Raw genomic sequence first — 22,700 nt, forward strand, 5'->3', positions numbered from 1 at the left:
TCAGTCCTGTTCTGTTCTCCTTGTACTCTGCCTCCAATAGAAGACCTACAGTCAACAAATGGGAAACGGAGAGCTTGAGATGAATACTAAATATGAATTCTCTTCCATGAACTGACAGCCTCAGCTGATATATAATCGTCTCTGCTTTACTACAGTGGCAGCTCATCTGATCCCAGTCTACCCTGCCGGGCCCCACAGTGCTGAGCTACTGTATATCTAACAGAGTGAGGAAGATGAGTTACCTGGTCATACCACTCCCGGTTGGTACAGGTGCACTCAGGCCACCATCCTCCTTGTCCACTGGAGTTGCTGCCGTTTACTTTGGGGCCTCCCTTGGATTGGCCCTTTGGGTTGGGGCCTCCAGGGCCCCCACCAGACATAATCTTGCCCTTACTTCTCCCCAAAGTGCCCCCTCCTCCTCCCATGCTTCCACCTCCCCCTGAGGCTGGAGGAGGTAAGGTCTGGCCTCCCCCGTACCCAGGCGGGTATCCATAGGGCTCGGCCTGCCAGTCTCCTCCATATGACGGGGCATCCATCCTACGCAGGGCAGCCATACGGGTCACCTCATAACATTCTGGGCACTTGCAGCAGTGGTGGTGTTTGTGCATGCTGGCTGTGCTGGCTGGGCTGACGCTGAGCTGAGAGCGGCGTGGCACTCTGTCTCTGCTGCCTCCTCAGATCTCACACAGCACGCTGTGATCGGCTCACAGAGCGCTAATGCAGACGGAAATAACACTAATCACAGGAATTTCTACAGATTTTCCCTTTTTCGTCAAATCCTGTCACTCTCCGCTTTATTCCTCTCGGATGTAGAAAAAAAAAAGATTGAGAGGGATGGGAAGCAGCAACAGGAAAACAAGATACAAAATGGGCACGTAGTCTTTGTCCTCTTGACGTAGAAGATCAAAGGAAATATTCAAAATATTGTATACGACCACACAATCAGAGACCAGCCCCAATGATAGAAATTTCCTCTTGCTTCTCTTGGTTCACAGTGATACGCATATAAATTCATAGATATATATATATATTCTTTTGTTTATATATCATATATATTTACACACACAAATACATATAAAAATATTAATATAAACAGACAAGCACAAATACAGATATGTACAGGGATAAATGTATATATATATAAATATCTATATGTGTGTGTACAAATATATATATAGATATATAAACAATATATATAAATAAATGATATCCGCAAATGAAAATCTTCCTCTGTTAATTCTTGGTATCTTCCCGTCAAAATCACGTTTTTCCTCCTGCGTTGAAAATCGTTGTCTTTCTCTCTCTGTCTCTTTTCTCAGCCTGCAGAGAGGAGCTGAGCACTGGATCGCCTCTCAGCCAGCTTGCCCTAGATGTGGATTATTCAGAGGGATGTGAGCGAGCAAGAGGGAGATGGAGAGCGAGAGAGTGCGAGAGAGAGAGAGAGAGAGAGAGAGAGAGAGAGAGGCAGGGAGGGAGGGGGGGAGAGAGAGATACGTAGCAGCATCCCTCTAGCACCTCAGCCCTGACAGCCACAGCCAATCAACTAGCAGCACTGCCATCAGCAGCAGCAGCACCAACAGGACTGAGCGCTTCACTAGCTGCTCTTAAAGGGGCCGCGGTGCTTAAACCTCACTGCTGCCTGCCGTGGGTGAGAAGGTACTGGCTCACATGTCAAGCCATAATAAAAAAAATTTACTTATCTGTTTTCTCATTACTGTAAAAATAAAAAGGTTGGGAAGTCATAGCCCACAATCTGTCAATGACGACCCTTGATCCTGATCCATTAGTTTTTTAGTCTAATCCACGTTTTTCATCAGACCAGTGCAGCCAAAATCCAACTTACAGTGAGCACCCCTGTCCCTCCGACTGGCCACTGGTCACCTCCATGGTCATCTCTAGTTCAGCTGCAGCATCTTAGCATCTTTCTTGTGCTAGTGATTGGCAACCTCAGGCTCTGTGTCACAGCACACATCTGTAAATAATCTCACAATGGAAGCAGGTGCAGCAGATGAAAATCCTTTTTCTCCTGGGTATCACTAGACCTGCCTCTCAACAGAGGATGCCTTTGAATCACGCTGCATTACTTTACATCACTCCCTACCCCTCTTCCTTTTTTTAGTACTGGCAAAGCGACACTGCTGCTGAATTATTTTATTGTTAACTCCTGCCTATGTGCAGGATTGGGTCAAAAATAAGCACAGTGAGAGGAAACTGGAATGAACTGAAGCCTCGCTTAAGAACCATAGGGGAAATATTTTATGTTCACAATGATGACATCAACACATGTGTACGAAACCAACAAGATTACACGCTTGGGCTTTCAAGTGGGTGGAGGAAGAGATTGAGAGTGAGAATGTGTGAGGGGGGAAAAAAAAGAAGGAAGGAGAGACTATATGGCTTTCATGTATCTGTGGCAGTTATATTTTCAGTAATGCGATAGGACTGCCTGTGAACCATTTTGCATGCTTATGAATTTGTGGGTTGATCACAGCTAGATATAAAACATCCTGACACTAAGGCTGAAGGTTTATGTTTTTTAGAGAACTGAGAGGGAATGTTACAGTGTCGCCATTAAGGCCCTGCATATATGCATTATTAATGAAATGTGACGGGGAACGGAGCTGGGTGTGTCTGCATGGGGGAGAGAGTATATTTGTTCATAGTCTGCATGTTACAGTGCTCATACATGAATGCTAGTGCCCTCTGAGTGTTTTGATTAACATTTAAGACATAGCACCTTTAAATTATATGTATATTAATGTGTATCTGTGCAACCTTCCTGTTAAATTGGGCAGGATTTTAGGGCAAGGGCATGCTGCACTGTGTTGCAGCCCTACCAGGGGCACACACAGCAGGCTCAGCCACACTTAATTACATGCAACAGTAACTCACTTCATTATAATGATATTCTCTCACTCTAACCTACAGAGATTTGCCAAGCAGAGAGCAAAAAGAGGAGAAACTTGGGCATTTGCAAACAGAGACTGGAAAACACTGAATGCCTTCAAGTTACATTGTAGGATGCAGCCACAGACCCCGCTGAAGCCAATCAGAGCAATGAGGCGGGGCTTCCAGGCAGCGGCTTGAAAGGACGATGTAAGCATATCGATCACAGCACACATGACCGAGCACATGTTGCAACCATCCTTCCCTAGCCTCGCTCTGGCTCTCTTATACACTGTTCACATTCAGTTTACAACTCAGTCAGAGGGATTGCAGTAAAATAAAAAACAAAAACAAATCCATATACTGAGCAGCATACAAAATGAGGGAATGGCAAGCAACACAAAATAAAGGCAGGAGAGATGGACAGATAAAGATCACCTGAATGAAAGAATGCAGATGCAGCATCTGTATCTGTGATATGAACTGTGTATGTGGGCATATTTAGCACCTCTAGGGAAAGAAACCTGTCCCTTTAAAGATTACATAATATGAAATATATTTTAAAAATGGCAGGTCTTTTTTATAGCCAATCAATTGCTGGTTTCTTGTATCAGAAGGAAAGCAGGAAGAGTAATACAGGAAGTTAACATGCACTAATCAAATTACAGTAGTGTTATTACAGGGGACATTAAAGGTCTTGAAGGTTAATGTAGCATTGGCATAGATGTCTTGTAAGACATATTTTTAATGTCATTTTGTGTATAAAAATGTCAGAATTTTCTGTTCTGATCTGTTTGGTTTAATAACCAAAGAAATGTAATGTAATTCTTAGCATCTTCTGCTTCTTGAAGAGGTCACATTTCAGTAGCGGCAAGCTCATACAAGGGGCATAAACCCACTTTAATAGATTACAGTGTAATCAAATGCCATAGCTCTGCAATAAATACAACCTTTGTGAAGATTATGTTAAATTTTGGTTGAGACTGTGCAGTTTTGGTTGGACTCAATTACACACTTTTGAGGTTGTCGTTTGCAGTGTTCTTGTATTGGATCACGTGATATTGTCAATTTAATCTGCAGTTTATGCAATAAAACTGTGACCTACATAAGATTATTTTTCCATTTGTGATGCAGTGCCAAGCAGAAAAAGCAATATTTGGTTACTGGCATTTCTTTAGTGACGAGACATAAATATCAGCGAAGGAAAAAATGTAAAACCATCAAAAAAAAATCTAGCAGTCTTTTAGTTTACCTTCAAGACTGAACATAAAAATGTGCACAAAGATGAACCACTCTCAATGAAAAATGAAAAACATTTTTGCTACGTATTGTCACAAACACTGAAACAACACTGCACAACATGGTATGACTGAACTGTTAGCTTGTAATTACACTCTGACTCCTACCAAATTTAATAGCTGTTCCAATCCTGGAGAAAATACAATAACAACAACTTTTTTAGTTTTAGTAGACCCGGAAGAATAGCAATCTAGTTGGAAAAAAACAAGCATTCATCTAAAGCACAGCCACGCACAAATATATATGTATATACACACTGTTTATACATGAGTGAGTGGTGTTTGTGTGTGAGTGCAATCCTTGATAAACACTGCGCCCAATTAAAGAGCTCGGACTGGAAAGATGCGGATCAACAGAATTAGGTGATTTATCTTGTGAAATGAAAGCGGTGACCTCTGACCTTTGGTTGACAAATGAAAAAGAAGGACCTGTGATTTATGGCATAAACGAGGAAATTATCCTGTGCTTTTGAACAGAGACGCTTCTCTGCATCCTACCTTGCAGCTCCCCCAACACTATCAGTTCAGCATCAGCCTGCACAGCCCTTATTATATAAACCCACCTGGACACCCTGTGACAAACAAACACACACACACACACGCAGGGACACACACACAAACACACACACTATCGTAATGAGCATTACAACCCCCCAACCACTGCACAGACCATGTATTGAGCTTTTCAGTCATTTCTAGGCATTTCTCAGAGAAGCTATGTGACTACTCTTTCGTCACCTGACCGGATGCAGCACCATAAAAGGACAGTCGGTAGTGAGGCAGTCTTAAAGAGGCAGCCCCATATCAACACGTACTAAGCTGCTCTACTGTAGCCTTAACTAACTGCAAGAGGGGGTGAGGAAGCAAGTCTTATAAGTCTCTCTCAGGCATCATTACATCATAGCAGAATGCACTTGTTTCTTCCACAAATATCAGATATTGAAAGGAATAAATCCCAGAATACAGAAGAATCTGTACACTTATTGTTGCCACTGCTCAATGAATCATAGCTTTGTGTGCAGGGAGGGGGGGGCATGGGAAAGGAAGAGAGAACACGCAACAGAAAGCCAGTCAGATACTCATCAGTTTTGTTCTGAAAGACAAAGTAACCTGCTAAGGAGCCACCACGTAGCTCTCAAGTGCAGGAAACAACGGCTAAACGGCTAAGACTCCTAGTAAGAGGCCTCAGTGGCAGAGAGCAGCTGCTCCACTACACACACACCAAATGCAGCACCTCCAACTGATGGAGTAATGAGAGAGAGAAGCAAAGGAAAATGAAAGAAGGAACGGAGGGAAATGAGGGAGACAGGAAAATAGGAGAGTGGGAGATGGTATCAGAGCTCCATGGCTGAGGAACACTGTTTGGCATAGATTTTGTACATGCATAAAATGACAAGAGCAGAGAGGAAGAGAGCTATGAAAGGGGGTGCAAGTAGGAGGTTAAGAGATGAGCTGGAAACCGACAGGAGGGTGAAAGCAGCTGATTAAATATGATGAAGGTGCTGTAGGTCCACGACAGACGCCATAGCTGAGGAGAAATGAAGCTAAGGTGCCCTGTGTGTGGGCAGAAATGCGATGACTAGAGGGGGCATTACTGAAGCATGGTGCTGAACAGAAGGGGGAGTAAAAATAGAGAGAAGAAAATAGAGAGATGCGGAGAAAACAACAAAGTGCTTATGCGTCCATGAGTGCATGGGAATGCAAAATAAACTGTGTGTGTGTAATTACCCATTCACCTTGCCACAGAGAGCAATGCATGTAAAATCGTCGTGCTTGCTGAGTGTGCATCATCACGAATGCGCTCAGTGCGTATATGGTGTAAAAACAGAGCAGGAAAGAGAGAGAGATAGAGAGAGGGAGAGAGAGAGAGTGAGAGAAGAAGGGAAAAAAAACAAAGATGCGAATTAAAAGAGGAATGAAAAAGACAGGATGAAAAACAGAAGCGAGAAGAGAGATAGATAGAGAGAGAAAGAGAGTCAGAGCAGTCTGTAGGGATGCAGGCGGGGGAGGAATGTGGTTTCCATGGCAACCCGAGGAAGGCTGAGCTCTGGGTGTCCGTTCCAGCTCTGCACTGCACCGGCCCTCGCCTCTCAGCCGCCTTGCTCTCTCTCTCTCCAGCCTCCTCCACTATATCTTTCCTTCTACTCCCCCCCTCTCCCTTTCACTCCCTCCCTCCCAATCCCTGCGCCTCCTCAGCTCCCTCACCTCCTTCCTTCATGTGACAGAGGGAGTCACTCACACACACACACACACAGACACAGACACAGACACACACACACACACACACACACACACACACAGCCAGTTCCATATTATCCACACCAGAGTCGACCTGTACTGTCACCATATTCTTATGAGACATTATCATACAGGCAAACTAAATCTATGAGCTTACAGCCTGCATCTCCCTCTCTTTTACCCCTTCCAAGCCCCCGGATTCTCAATGCCTCCACCCACTGCACTAGTTCTGGGCTCAGCGGAAAAGCCAACGCCTGCGGCCACTGTGCTGCCATGTGCCACTGGCCGTGTTGTAATGGGGAAGGCATGTGAACACAAGGGCCTTTAACAACACTGGGGAACACGGCTCGCCTATGCTTGTTGCTCATGTAGGCAGCAGGTTGACTACAACCCTCAGAGAAATAGTTTGACATTTTGGGAAATATGCTTATCCGCTCTCTTGCCAAGAGTTAGATGAGAAGATCGATGCCACTGTCATGTCTGCAAGCTAAATATAAAGCTAAAAGCAACGGGCAGATAGCTTAGCTTAGCGTACAGACTGGAAACAGTGAGACACAGCAAGGCAGTGCTAACACAATCCGACTAATAGCAAACTCTTAAGCTAATTTATTAACATATCACAGGTGGTTTGTGTATAAAATAGCTGTTTCCCCCTGTTTCAAATCTTTATGCGAAGCTAAGCAAAACGGTGAATATCCATTTCCTGAAATGGTGAATTATTCCTTTAAATGTTTGACATAAGCTCATACATGGTAAGAAGCATAAACTAATTTAAGTTTTAAATTTCAGAGCTAGAGGTGAAGAGAGTGATGACAAAATATTTACACAACGGCTGTCAAATGACCACTGTCAAAATATGATTAAAAGCCTAAATACTATCAATTACTGTGATCTGCATGAGCATAATGGACACTAATTATCATTGAAGGTCATCAGTGCAGGTGCTGAAACACTGAAGAGAAAATTTGTTTATCTTTTTTTTTTAGCATTAAATATTAGTATCACAATTGTCAAACCAGACCTTTAAGAGTCTAGACTGAGGTGATTCCATCAATTCAAACTGACAAAATAAATCCCTAGAAAATGACTCCCAGACTTCTTGGACTGCTTTATGATTTAGCAGCATCAACCTTTATCAACAGTAACAAATGTCTCATGATGCTGAAGCACTTTCCATGGAGAATGTGTAATCATCACATCATCAGGTTCATTAGTATCTGCCTCTCTTAGCAGCAGTTGCCCATTCTGATGCCTTAATAGACTCGCTGGGGAGAAGTTGTGTTCAGGAGGAGACCCATGGGAGACTCCCTTTTGCTTTGCTTTACTCACCTTTGGTACGTCGACATGGGAGCGTATCACCAGGCCAGAAACTCGCTCCACTTTGTGAGGGCTCCTCCTGCTGGTCACTCGTACCCGAGACACACCCTCCTCCTCCTCCTCCTGGTCATGCAGGACACAGACAAATCAATTTTCAGACAAAAAGGAATAAAATCTGGTTAAAAACAAACCCTTCCTCCTGCAATGATCAGGACGTACTTGTGGATACCAAAAATGCCAACCAAGCCAATATCTTCAAAGAAATAGTTCAACATTTTGGGAAACATGCTCATTTGCTTTCTTGTCAAGAGTTCAATGAGAAAATTCTCATTCTCAAAGCTCTGGAAATACCTTCTGAACAGTGCTTAAGCAATAAGTGCAAAATCAGATGCTCAGCTCTGAGACTTCAATGTAATGGCACTACGTGAGAATAACAGAAGCTAGAACCAGCAGCTGGTTAGTTAAGCATAGCTTGAAAACTGGAAGCAGGAGTAAACAGCTAGCCTGGCTCTGCATAGATAAAAATCCACCTCCCAGCACCTCTGAAGTTCAATAATTAACAAGTTATATCTGGTTTGTTTACAAAGTACAAAAAAGGATAATTTGTGGTTTTACAGGGGGTCTTGGTGTGTCACAGTGACTTCCTGGTGTCTTGCAAAGACTCTAAGCTGTCACTGGACAGAGTCAGGCTTGCTGTCTGTCAACCTGCTGCTGTCTCTAGCAAGATATTTAACACACAGAAATGAGAGTGGTACTTCTCATTGTATCATTGGCAAAATGTGTCTTAAATGTCAAACTATTACCTCAATGAGTTGTTAACAATCAGCGATTAAGGAATACACAGCACGGCTACAGAAATTGTACTGTGCTGAAAGGAGAAGACCATTGTACAATCGAAAAATTTCTGAGTAACAGTTTGATTTGCGTGACTGGAACTCAGCCATTAATCACAACTCTGTGCTATTTGTTGTGGAAACACTCACCTGTGATGGCAGAGCACCACAGAACTGGACTGAATACTTAACTCCCTCTCATATTTCAGTCTAACATGAGAAATGAAACTCAGCTGGTATAACATGGCAGCAAATATGTAACTGAAATCAAAAGAAATGAAATCTGACATATTGAGTTTCACACCCCGAGAGTAGTGACTGAAACCCTCTACTGACTTTGAACATAGACACACAGAGACCACACAGACCTGTAACTGACAGCAGAGGGCAGCCTTTAGAGCAGGCTATCACTCCGACAAAGTTGGCAAGTGTTACTGCAAAACAGGCCCAGTGATTTTCCAACCAAGTGTTGCCTTCTCTCCTAGCTGATTCCTCCAAAGTAAAAGGAAAGCTGGCTTTGTGCTCAAGTTGAAAAGAGAAGTATTTATATAAATACACACACACGCACCCAAATATTCAGTCTACTCTACCTGACAACCAGCAGGAAGAGTTCCAAAGCAAAAAACAATTAGGCATTGATGTATTCCCACTGCAATTTATTTTAATTTTTGCATTGGTATAGATCAAATATACTGAGTATACTAGTTATTTCAGAAATGCTAGGTGAGTTTCTCTCTGACGGCTCTATTCCCACATGGCAGCAGTGACAGGCAGGTCAACTGACACTGCCAGAGCCAGAGCTGCCCTCAGCCCAGCTGCCCACTCTGTCTAATAGTGGCAGGTAAGAGTATGCCCTTTACATTATGCACGCACGCACGCGCACACGCACACACACACACACACACACACACACACACACACAATCTCACACACACAGAAAAAGCATGCTGACATATTTGAAGTGAGTCCATCAATAAATAATTTCAAGTCACAGGATATTTAACATTTATGAAGTGTTTCAGTTTTCTTGTTGGCCATTACTCCGAGTTCTTTCGTAATTATTACAAAATAAAATCAAACGTGCGACACCTAAATGGTCTTGGAATCAAAACACAAGTTACTTTCTAATCAGAAATTTAATAAATCTGCTAAAAACAGCTTTTTCTCTTCTTTTATTTCTCTTCCAAAGGAGCTATTCTCCACTCTCACCTGCTACTCTGCACCAAATCAGGGAATTTGCAGACTCATTTAGTTTCCCTCCCATCCTCCACTCAGGTGACAGCATGGCTAGAATACTGATGAGCACCTCACTGGGTGTCCATTAAGCATCTCTCTCCCTCTCTCTCTCTCTCCCCCTCAAACTTCCCACTATGGCTGCTGCATCCTTCCATCACCTTCTCTAGCTCTCGGACTGTGCCTGGGCCCCACAGGCAGCTGGGATATAGAGAGGAAGGAGAAAGGATCAGGAGCCATGCTGCACCGAATTAGAACCCAGACAGGGTGGATCACAGAAAACACTGAGAGGAGCTTAGAATGGCAGAATAAAGTTCAAGCCACAGTCATAGTTTGTGGTTTCGTTTCCTCTACTATGGGAGCGACAGATGATGAACACATGACGCTTCAATAAGCAGCAATTCATGCAGTCGCTGATTAACTTCCTTCATGGGCTACTTCTGTGGTTTCCAGGGGGTACATTGAAAGATTGTGGAGTAGCTCAGCTAAATGATGATAATTACATTTTTTAAAAAGATACATTGTCAATATATTGTATTGGATTGTTGAATAAAGTCAATAGTCAATAGTTAGTAATGGATAAATTGTTTTAGATCGCTAAGATAGATAATAGTAAATGGCTAAAGTAATGGCTGAAAAGTTAAAATAGTAACAGTAATAAACAAACAGTTGAAACAGCCATAGATATATAATTGATAAATAGTTAAAATAGCTAAATGTAGCTAGGTGAAAAAGACAGATAAAAGAAACATAAATAGGTAACTAAATCAATGGATAACTAAAAGAATCTAATATATTCATTTGTATTTGTAACTATTTATTACAAAAATGTCAACTTTATTATAAATAGTAGTGTAACATCCAATTTAAAATCTATTCAAATGAACCTTTTTGGAACATAATGGGTGCGGCCGATAAAGAGGTACTTCATCTGTGGTCCTTCAGACAGAACAAGGATTATTATCTTTTCATTTTTTAGAACCTTTCATAGTCAGAAAATAGTTAATATGCTCCCTAATATGTCCTTTAAACAATGTTACAAATGCATGAGAATCCTTTTTGTTGGAAATAATGTCAGTCACTCTAGTTTTACAGTTGACAAGCAGCTGTAAATTGGATAACAGAGTCTTCTGCACTAAAGCATCCATTTAATACAGTCTAGTAAATGACAAGTTTATTGCAGTTTCCCTGTTCAGCTGACCGTACATAATCCAGTTCAGACTTAGCACATGAATTTCAAAAACATATTGCCATTAAGTGATTGCCTGGAGGGAGGGGCTGTTAAGCATGAAGGAAATGATGTTGGATTAAAGTTTTTATCTCATGTGAGGATTGAATTGTGTAATTTCAGTATCACCTTTATGTTACAAGCCTCAAAACCACTGGAACAGAACAAGAACACTGTACATGACTTAAAAACACACGTATATGCAGAATATGCACGTACAAGTACACATGTACAAGAATCGATTTACTGGCTGTGTATAAAATCAAGTACAGATCCCATCAACCAAACACACAGGGTGGCTCAGTCAGACCCACAGCCACTAGCTCCATATTTAACCCCTGTTCACTGACGACAACCAGAAAAGTGGATCAGAAATGTGAGGTCCCTACAGACAGTTACCCACTGATTGACATTGGATTCATTGTGTCAATTAATCATATTTGGGATGTTCTGGCTCTGCCATACAGAGAACCAGCCGGGGTCACTTGATGACACCCTTGGTCTAAGACATGTACCTGCATGTAACTGCAGGGCTAGGACCAAGGACTTTTGTTACACATTATGTCTGTCTCATCCTGTCAAAATAAAAGCGTAATGCTGAAAATTTATATTAAAAAAAAAACACAAAAAGAACCCATTCTGCTTCACCACAACACCAAATTTACCTTACCATGTATTCATTTTAGTACAGGTACAGTTAGCTTCTTTTGTAGCTCAGATTCTTAGAGACTTGATCAGTATGTCTCTTGATATATTTTTGCTCACTGGAGAGCTTATGTGACACATTAAAAGCTTTAAATTCTCATTCCCATTTTGGCGGTGCTAAAGTATATTCTAAAGGAACTGCTAATATTATATCAATAAACCTTTGCAGAGCTACACACCCGGTCTTATTAAGTACATTAAGCAGTCACATTACACTCGTTCCCCTCTGGATAATAGATGAGAACAGTAAGCTTTGGAAAATGTCCTGTCGCTTTTACTGTTATGGAATAACAGTCTTTGAGGCCTCGTCCAGGCCCACATAATTTGATAAAAATTAGTCTGATATTTCAGTGGAAGAATCCAGTTTAATGGCTCAAAGAGATCAAAGCTGGCCACTGTGCCTTTTATTAAATTTTTAAAATTGCATTTTTACATTTTGTGCTAAGATTGAAAATCACGTTTTTTTGTTTGTGTCATCACTATGAATTTGTGCTTGAGAAGTAGACTAAGGTTGCATCACTCTGAGTGTAGACAAATAACCACACACACACACACACACACACACACACACACACACACACACACGCACGCACGCACACACATTAAGTACAAGCAATAGCATTTTTCTAATCTCTGCTAGAAAACAGGCCAAAGATCATTCACTTAATGGGCTATAGAAGTCAGCCAAAGATCAATTTCATTAACATTTCGCCCAAGCTGAAGAAAAGTTATAAGGCAACATTAAATTGCACAAGTGATATGAAGTGAGGGGTTCCTACACATCCATCAGGAGAAGAGTGATGTGAAACTACAGAACACTGTACACAGTGTATGAATTTATTGATATTTTGCATGCTCTAACATGAAACTGAATATGGTTTAAATCTACACAAAAAGCAGCTTTCCTCCCTTCAGCTCACTTGTTTTCTGTGTCCCACACTAAAAACATTCTACATAACCATTTGACTGCATACACTTGTTATAATGAAAAGACTGGCTGACTTCATGAGAGCAGCCCACTGATGAGCAAAATGGTAATCAGCGCTCTTTTGACTCCATCTAATTTCCTCTTCTCCCTCCACCCGTGTGTCCTTCCCCACCACCCCCAACTTTCTCTCCGCCTGACACTCACTCACCAGGTTGAAGTCATAGCCGCTGTGACTCATGATAACATTTTACCCATGTGGGAGTGTGAGGGACACAGGTAGTGACACCATGTGTTGGCTGCTGCGTAACCTTTCGCAGGCAGCCGGGAGTGGCGAAGCATGGCACACAACAGTACGTGTGACACCAGACACATTGTAAACACTAAGTATATTTTCTCCATAATCTATAATGTGAAGCAGGAAATTTACCTCCCACGCATCCTGCCGGCTGTCTTCTTTCACAACAGTTTGTTCTGTGTTCTGTTGCAAGGTCACCTCGTAACACTCTTGAATATCTGTGAGAAAAAAAAACAATAATGAGCCCTTTTTTCCCTCACTTGGATCATTACAAGCATAAAATGCAAGTTTTTTTTTCTTTTTTTTTTAACTGAGTAATCTGTATTTCTTGTTCATAACTTCTCAGTCCTCTAAAGTGCACTACATTAGCTGTGTTCTAGAAACCATCGATCAATCATGGGCACACTGGGAGCTGTCTGTTTTCCTCGGTGGTACAGCGGGTGAAAACGTGGGGGTGGGAGTCGTCTGTTTACATGGAAGTTATGTCTCTGCATTTGCAAGCGCTCCTCTCATCTTGTTGCTGAACTATATGACTCAGGTACCGACTGAGTAAATCATCAAGTCAGTGTCTTGGAGGCCCACATCATAATATTTCACACTACCTGAGCAACATGCATACAAACAACAACAAAAAAACACACCTCTACTTTTTGACTCTTCAAGTTCATCATAGATCAGTTACACTGCAGGTCATTTTCAGTCTCTTTGTATTCAAGCTCCATTTTAGGGTGAGGGTACATGAGCTCCTACACATGTTGAATAAATGTAGACACTGCCCCCTAGTTGAATAGTGGGAAATTCATAGCCTGTCTGTGACATGCTTTGATTGAGTGCTGCAGAAATGGAAGTTGGTTTGATAAAAGTTATTCCCTGAACCTTCACATGCTTCAAACATAATGTAACATGCCACATGGTGAAGAAGAATCTAAGGGTGTAAAAACAGAAACAAATATAGCACGACTAAAGAATCTGTAGTCATGTTAGCATCTCTGTGACGGCTGCTCTTTAGCTAAACCTTAATATGCTCACAAAGACAAAGCTAACATGCTGATGTTTATTTAGCAGGTGTAATATTGACTATGGTCGCCATCTTGGTTAAGTGTGTTGATTATGTTTTCTTAAGCATTAACACAAAATACAGCTGAGACTGATGAGAATGTCATTAGCTTCACAGATAAAAAAAAGACATTTTGAACTGATCATAGCAGCAGGTGAAGTTAAGTTAAGGGATCACTAAAGTTACAGTGCAATTCATCTTCAGTGGAATATTAATGTCTATACTACAGTTCATGACAATCCATTGATTAGGTGTTATAATATTTCGGTCTTGACCAAAGTGACCCACTGATTGATGACATGGCAAATAACTTAATGATATCTAATCTTGAAGACAAGCTTCTTCAAGGAGAGAAAGCTGTATGTGTTGTCAAGTACTGTAAGTGGTTACTCACTCCTTCTCAAGTACCACAAAACATAAGAGTACCATTATTAGTATTGATGTCTCAGCGTGTTCCTCAACTCCTCCTTCGCTCTTTCAAAGTTTTCCTTCTCTTCTCAGACTGAACTCCTCTTCTCTCCTTCCTCCTCTACTCATCTCCACTCATCACTTCTTAGTGTTCACTTATTGAGTGGCAGCCATTTGATGAGAATGCACTAGGACAATTTTGCTGATGTCACACACGGGGCCTGGTTACTGCACCGTTAGCATAAAGAGGTTGCTGGAGAGTTCATCAACTTCCCAAAGTTCAATGTCAGGGCAAGACTGGGCCACAAGACAGAACATCTAGGGAAACCTGATATATTTTAAACAGCTTTTTTTAATCAACAATGTGTATCTTTTGTTGAAACAGAGACTCAAAGCTCTGCACCCTGTGTGTATGTGTGTGAGACAGAGAGATAAGAGTTAGTATGTCCCAACAAGGCACCATGAGAACAAAAGTGTAAGAATGGAGCATGTGACTCATCACTGTGTCTGAATATGGAGGAGTGAAGCTCTGTGTGGGCAGAGGAGTTTGTTGTCCAGCTGACTAAAGAGCAACCTCACTTACACAAACTCTTATATACATGCAGACACACACATACTGTAGGCACTAACACATTTACATACAGGCACAGACACACATTTAAAACAATACAAATACAATTACTCACATTGCTAATATGCCTAACTATTTCACAACTAACTGTCCTACTTATAAAATCACCACTGTGTACGTTATCAGTCAAAGAGCAAAAAGACATCTTCATGAGTCACTTAACCATAACGCAACTTGTCACAGAGTAGTTTCATGTCAATTGGTGAAATGGTTAGGAATATTCTGTCATTTAAATGTACACCTGTCACACAGAATATGAAACCTGTGATGGCATGGCTTAGATATAGTAGAAAATTTGAATTTTCAACACAAAAACCAAGAGTGTGCTGCCTTTCTACACGTCCCGAATATAGTGTTATGTGTTTGGTTGATACCTTTTTTCTTAAACCTGCATTAACTAGTTATGTTACCACTTAGATTCAGTAGAGAATGCTGCAAAAACATTAACATGACACCTAACAAAGCTGAAATGGCGAATGTCTTAGAAAGCAGTTTGCCTATTTACACATCAACCAGACAAAGAGCAACATTAGGATTAATTTGGAGTTTTGTTTCTGCCCACTTGACAAATGTTAGCTCAATGTTCACTCTTAATTTAGCTCTAGTTTGGGAAAAATATCCAGCTCTCAAGCTGCTAAATGCTCCACTAAGTTCACCAGCTGGTCACTAACTTTGCCAGTCTGTCATTTGGTGCTGGGCAGATAGTGTTTAGTGGGTTTAACGGAGCTAGCCAGCGGCTGTAGCTGGAAACCAGTCTTGTACTTTCCAAAACAGGAAAGTTGTGGGCTGTAAAACCAAAACAATGAGCTGAAAGACGCTATGTAGCACTGAGCAAAATAGTCGGGTGATGAGTCTCTGTGGGTTCTTCACTATGACTGACAACTTTCACATGCATTTAGTCATTTGAGTTATTTGATGTAAAAACACTAGTTAGTTCAGCTTTAAATTCATCTTGAAGTTGATGCACCCTTCAAGTCGTGCAGGATGTGCTCTTCTGCTGCATCTCGGACACCTGGCTTGCTTTCACACAACTAACACTTCTAATTACATCGTTCATCTATTCCTGGCAAAAGTAACAAGGCAGAGAAAAGTGCTCAATCAGGTCCTGAAATGTTCTGAAATCAGGATTCACACTCACACAAAGTACAGGTTTTTTTGTTGTTGTTTTTTTTTTTTTTTTACATCTGTGACTTTCCAAAAAAATCTCTGAACCATTCCAGCCCTCGCAGACCACATAAATTCCTGGCTATGGAACAAAACACATAATCCAAACCAGAAGTCTCTTTCATAGGACTTACTCCCAGATCTCTTTTTGATGTTGGCACTATTTTGGGACGGCCTGGTCGGAGTGCTGAGCCTTTTTGTCACAGTCATAGGGGGTTTCCTGCACCTTCTCCCCGTCCTACAAAGACTCTGCATGAAGGATCAGTGTGTTTGTGTGTGTTGCTATTTGTCATGTACCTATTCAACTGAACCGAAGTCATCTCTGTATTGCTTGCCTGGGTGAATCATATAGAAAAACATGTGCGCCCCTGGTTCTTTACATGATGATGAGCAACCCACAGATCACCAGAATAACACATTCATGGGAAACTAGGCCACAATTTCAAGGAAGGGCAAACAATTCACCCCCTTGTCACTGCCACAATAAAATATTCCCTAGGCATTTAGGGTCCTCTGTGATTTAACATGTGTCTGTCTGTATGTGTCCCAGCTCCCCACTAGCAGCAGCACCCCCCCCCCCCATGCCTCCCACTGCATATTTGTACACTGGAACAAAAGGATGGATGCACAGTTAAGGCAACCTTTGTCCGTGACTGTGCAACCATGCAGACATCCAATCAAGTGGCCAGTACTGAACCTTCCCACACTGCATCAAACACCTCTTTACTTCCCACAGTGCATCAAAGTTAGAAAGATCTTTTAAAGACAAATACTGCACTGTAATGTTGGCAGGTCACTGTCTTTAACTTGTGAAAACTGAAAAACTCTCTGGTTTTTATAAATCCTCATCTAACTGCAAAATGTTTGAAACTTTGTCAGCTCTGGTCATACAGCTCTCCACTTTTCAACCCGGCACTACAGTGACAAAACGGTCAAAACAGAACTGGTTCACGTGGCACCAAGCATGCAAGGCAAACAAAACAGGAGAGGATAAGAGGATGAGTAATGTTTATATTGCACTGTATTCCTATTAGTTCTGTGAACCGGCTGCTCCTCCACTCTGCCTTTTCTGATGAGAACCACATGTTGAATCGAGGGTGAAACCTGCACCTGACAAGAACCAACCAGAGGCCTCTTCATCTTCTTCTTCTTCTACCCTCACACACTGTGCAGATGATCCAGAAAACCAGGGGAGTTGTGGAATAGACTTGGCATGGCAGCCGAAAGCACTTTATTTTCCTGTCTGCCTCAGGACTCGGCCCTGATTGAACATTCTTTGTGAGGAATGTTTGGAATCCTGATTTGGAAAGATAATCCTCCCTGAGTCTCCTTCACTTAAATAAATATCAAGGTATATTGTTTTATGGCTCCTCGATTAAAATTGTACAGAGCATTGAGTTATTATATAGAAATGTAGCCTATTTAAACCATTTATGCAAGAGATACAGGACTATAACTTATTGCAAATGTCTAATAAAAATGTTGTCTCAACATATTATGAAAATAAAGGCAATAATTGGGAAAAGCTGAGTGTTTTTATGGCTTTGCCCCCCTCAGAGACAGACAAAAACATAAGTCTCCTCAGAGCTAAAAGGACACTAGTGCCTTTCTCAAGGACATTTTAGCATGTTTAATTTGTAATCACACTTGGCATAAACCTGGTAAAAATACTGATTTAACTAGTACATGGTAAGCATAAAAAAGATGCTAATAAAAAAGATACATTTGCTAAACTGTGGCTTTAGCTGACTAACAGAGTGAATCAGTAGGTCAGAATGTAAGGACATGCTAGCAGCTCTGTGAGGCTCTACGCAAGTGCTAACATCAGCATGCTAACATGCTCAAAATGCCAATGCTAGCATCCTGATGCTTATCAGGTCCATGTGTTATGTTTATCATGTTCACCATCTTTAGCATGGTAGCATGCTAACACAAAAGTACAGCTAGGGCTGATGGGAGTATTGGACAATTTGGAAAAGTTTGACCTCATGATGTTCCTGATTTGGAATAACAGCATGGGAGTGCAATGAGAAGAAAGATCATTCAACCTAAGGGCCCAGATTTAAGACTCTGTGATCACAACCATCTGTCCTGCTTAAGAATCTGTTATTAACACAATAGCTACAGCATGTCCAAAACCAGGTCCTGTCTTCTATAACAGAGCCTACAAATGTGCAGGACTGCACATGCCGAAAAAGTAACCACTTCTTGGCTATCAAGAGGCTAAAGGAAATGATGTGGCCAGGCAGTTGCTAATCATACATTTCCCAAAGTCACACAAATTAAATACGACCGGTAAACTAGGTCAATAACACCTGAGTTTACAGTACAAGTAAATTAAATTTTAACTCATGATGCCCAACTGGTAATCAGTAAATCTGATTAAAGGATTCTTGACATGTTGTTGAGGACTGTCTGAATGTAACAATAAACATCTGGACCGCCAACAGTGGAGTACACCAGTTATGTCCTCATGATCAGGAGAAAGAGGGCTACATTTCTCAGCTACATTTCAAGAAGCTTTGGAAATGGGACAGTCTTGTTGGCCTGTTAAAACACATTTGACCTTATAATATGGATATATACAGCAAATGAGTCCCTGCCACCTCTGGTAGAAGTCGACTTCTAACAAGAAGTGAACTCAGTATATATCACTATTAAAAACAGTCATACAGTATTTCTTTAACTGCTGCCTGAGCAGCCCATCCCCCCGCAGATCTCCAGCAGTGAAGCAGCAGTAGGTCAGCAGTAGCAACAGCAGACCCAAGGGCAAGCATCATTATAACATGGCTGTGGTAATTAGAAGGACCACTCAACCATTGATTAAATCAAAGTAATGTGCTTTATCTGATTTAAAAAGGAACTGGGGTTAAGGTTCACACTGGCTTCCCTGAGCTCTTTTCCAAACCATCAAACTTGTCATGAAGGTGTAGCTGGTTACAATGAATAACAGTGACTCTTCAGATGAGTTGTGGTAGAAACTATGCAGACTTCAGGCTTAGTAATCAGTTTAGTCAGAAGCAGCTTCAGTGGATTCATTTTGCTTTCTGGTAGTGATGAGGTCATTAAGTACACGGTGTGAAAGAGGCCATTTTTTTTGTCAAAGGGAAGAATTTACTTTCACAGTGTGACAAGTCTGAATTTATACAAACTTAGGCTATAGATAGACTGTGGTGTGTGTGGCTTTATTGGGATTTCATTACAATCGGAGTATGTTACAGAGAAGGGTATACAGCAAACCTTTGTGAGGCAAACTGAAAGGCCTCTTTCATAAGACCTAATTGGGAAACGTTTAGACTCAGTTAACTTTCCACACAAATTAATACAACCTGACCCTGTCTACATCCTGTGTCTGCCAGCAGCCAGTCACACAAAAACAGAGTATATAAACTACACTGAACAAAAGACTGATATGCAGTAGGATTAAAACAAAGTGTAGCAATACAAAAAAACAAAACACCTCCCTCACTCTGTGAGGGAGGAAAAGTTATTTTGAAACTGAAAAAGTTATTTGGAAACTAAGAAACTGAGATGTAATTTGAACTGAAGGGCAGAGTTTTGAAAGACTTCCTCCTTCAAAACAAGCAGTCGTGTAGTGTTTTTCTTACCAAGAAGGGCTTGGAACAGCTGACTTCCCAAGATGGCAGACACTTTTCCAACGCTGGTCTTCAAGGCCTGCTCCTCCGGACTGGTCAGGTTGGCCTGGTACTGCCTGAGCAGCTGCACTGCCCGTTCTGTGTCTGCCTCACAAAATAAATACACATCTCAGGACAACAGCAACAAACAGTCTATACATGTTGATGGGGTAAAGTCAATCTTATTAATTTTACTCATATAATAATGACATTTATCATATTGCTCTTAAAAAGAGAGAATATGATAATATGATCAAGTCTGTTAAGAATGCAACTATTGATTACTCTGATTATTAATTAAACTACAGCTTATTTTTTAATTAAACATTTAATCTATAAAATGTCAGCAAACAAGGAAAAATGCCAATTAAGTTAAATATTTTATCTTCTCCAACCAGTCTTTTAAAACTCCAGAGATATATTCAGTTTACAACGATAGAAGGGTTATATCAAAAAGAAAATAACATTTAAGGAGCTGGAAGCAGTAAATATCTGCCATTTTTGCTTCAAATATGTTATTATTAATCATTCACACAATGGTTGCCAAATACTTTTTGTGTAAAGGGACTAATCACTTCATGATATATCTCTAAAATCTACAGAGCTAATAACAATCATAGCTAATAATTCAGCACACATAAATATAAGTAAGTATGCATTAAGTGGGCAAGTACAAGGTACAAAAATAAGATTTTATACAACCTATCACATAATAATAATGATTTGTATTTGTGCTATAGCCAAATGCAGCACTGCTGTCTGTTATATTCTCCTGCACAGCACATTAAAGGTATTTTTCTCTTGCAACACGACTGTACAGCTGGTTGTTGAACCCTGTGGGTGGTGAGGAACACAGCAGAGAGATGATGCACATCACGGAGGTAAATCTACTACTTCGCAGTTTCCTACCGGCTCCTGAACATTTTGATCGAGGAAAAGAAAAAAAAAAAAAACTCAGTAGCAGTACACTGCTGCCCGGAAGTTGCAGAGTTTTTACTTACAGAAGTTTATCTTTTTCATTCCCTAAGGACAAGAAAATTAGTGTTTCCCCAAGGGATTACAGGTGAAGTTAGTGGGCCAGTGAAAAGCCGTGCAAATGCCTAATGGAGTAATGAGCTGGCATTGACCTAAAAACCTTTACTCCAACGGAGTTTTAGTGTAAAACTTTGACACGTCAGGGAGCTGAATACGTTACATTTAACGGTACTTACCATACTTATGCACCATGCTGTGGCCAACTTGAAAAGTCATGTAAATTACAGTTTTGGTGGGGGTGTTCAGTAGAAAAATAATTACAGCAACAGTCCCGGATAATTACACAAACAGAAACTGTAGCTCCTTCTTCCCAAACAAGTGAGATGTTGAGTTTTAAAAATCCATTCGCTGGACACTCCCCGTCTGCCTGAACTGTTGCTGCAGTCAGCAGCAGTGTGATCCACACCCACACACAGGGGTAAAGATGTGACAAGAGGAGATTGTTTACTTCATGTCAACTTTCCAGAGAGTTTTTTTGGTCAAAACGGCCCCGGAGCGTGACATGTTGTTCCTCCTCCTCCTCCTCCTCCCCTCACACACATGCCTCGCCTTCATGGAAAACTGTCCCTTGGCTCAGCTTTATGTCAGCCCACTGTAATATCAGCATTGACACATTTAAACTATGCCACCTGCTGTTATCTTACATTATCTGTTGCAGTCTGTCATCTGTAGTGTTCAGTCTCTTAGTGAAGCTGTTTGTCGTCAATGGCAAAATTTTTCCCTAATAAGCTTGAAGTCGCCTTTTTTCCCCTCAATTTTCTAGCGTTGCGTGCCATCTAGTGGTGCGTTCAAGTGGTGCTGGAAAATCACAGATCAAAGGGTTTACACATCAGTCAGTTTACAGTTCTTGAGGAAATAGCTAACGTTGCTAATGAGTGTATATGAGGCCGGAGGAAAAGTTGTATAAAACCTTTTGTGGCTCCAGAGGGAGCTGTCCGCAGTCTGATAAACTGTCTCAGGTGAGTCAGTGCTGGTTGGGGTTGAAGAGTACAAGTTTGTAAATGAAAAAAAAAAATGTGAGGGTGTGGAGTTAGGAAGAAGCGAGCTTACCGGACCGCTGTAGTCCACTCCTCATCTCTGCTCGAGGCTAACGGCGCGAAGCTACATGTAGCCACTACTAGCATAACACACCTGAACTGTCGCCGTTCCAGTTGCATTGTGGGTAATGTAGGCGTCAGGTTTTGAAAAGTATGACGATGTGTGGATTAAAAAGACGGTATTTCTGGTTCATTATTTCATCTTTAGCTCTAGTTTAAGTGATGTCTGAAGTAGTAGACTGAAAACAACAACTTTTAGTTTTCTATAATAGTATATTTAATATCTTTGTTTTTTTGTGTGTGTGTGTGTGTGTTTGTTTTTTTTGTTTTGTTTTGTTTTGTTTTTTGTTTTTTTTTACATCTGGTTAAACAAAACAAGAAATTTAATTTCAATGTGTAAACTTGGCTTTCGGGGCATAAATCAGTTACTAAAGAGTAGAATAATTGTCAGACATATTGATGATAAAAATATTTGTTGATTGTGGCTTACAATACTTCTATGATGGAATAAAAATGTTTATATCTTTCATTTAAGAAAAAGTAGAAATACTGCAGTGTAAAATGTCATATGTCAATGTCAAATGTCACATGTCATTATGAGTAAAAAGTCCTGAATTCAAAAATTTTATAATTTTAGTTATAGTGCATTTTGCTAATGCACCTGACTGAAGTAGAGCTAACTGTACCCATTTTTTATGTGCCACTGTTGAGTGGTTTAATGTAAAACAATGCATTGTAACTTTCAAGTAACTTGTAACTAGAGCTGCCAAAT

At 40.9% G+C, this 22,700-nt stretch overlaps 1 protein-coding gene across 4 annotated transcripts in view; it reads right to left on the bottom strand.

Annotated features, from left to right (window-relative positions):
* dlg3 (discs, large homolog 3 (Drosophila)) overlaps positions 1 to 21,419 on the bottom strand; it is a 77,773-nt gene extending 56,354 nt beyond the window's left edge. For 2 of the 4 annotated variants that reach the window (XM_051072452.1, XM_051072453.1), the window contains exon 1: positions 243 to 1,401. In XM_051072452.1, the coding sequence (XP_050928409.1) occupies positions 243 to 608 (366 nt within the window). In that variant the 5' untranslated portion in view covers positions 609 to 1,401. Of the gene's footprint in view, positions 1 to 242; positions 1,405 to 7,751; positions 7,863 to 13,093; positions 13,180 to 19,829; positions 19,962 to 21,067 lie in introns of those variants that run through there. The other 2 variants (XM_018660215.2, XM_018660219.2) reach the window with 2 other exon arrangements.
* Positions 21,420 to 22,700: the final 1,281 nt, after the last annotated feature.

The sequence above is a fragment of the Lates calcarifer genome, linkage group LG8, assembly GCF_001640805.2.
Source record: "Lates calcarifer isolate ASB-BC8 linkage group LG8, TLL_Latcal_v3, whole genome shotgun sequence".
Taxonomy (NCBI): Eukaryota; Metazoa; Chordata; class Actinopteri; family Centropomidae; genus Lates; species Lates calcarifer.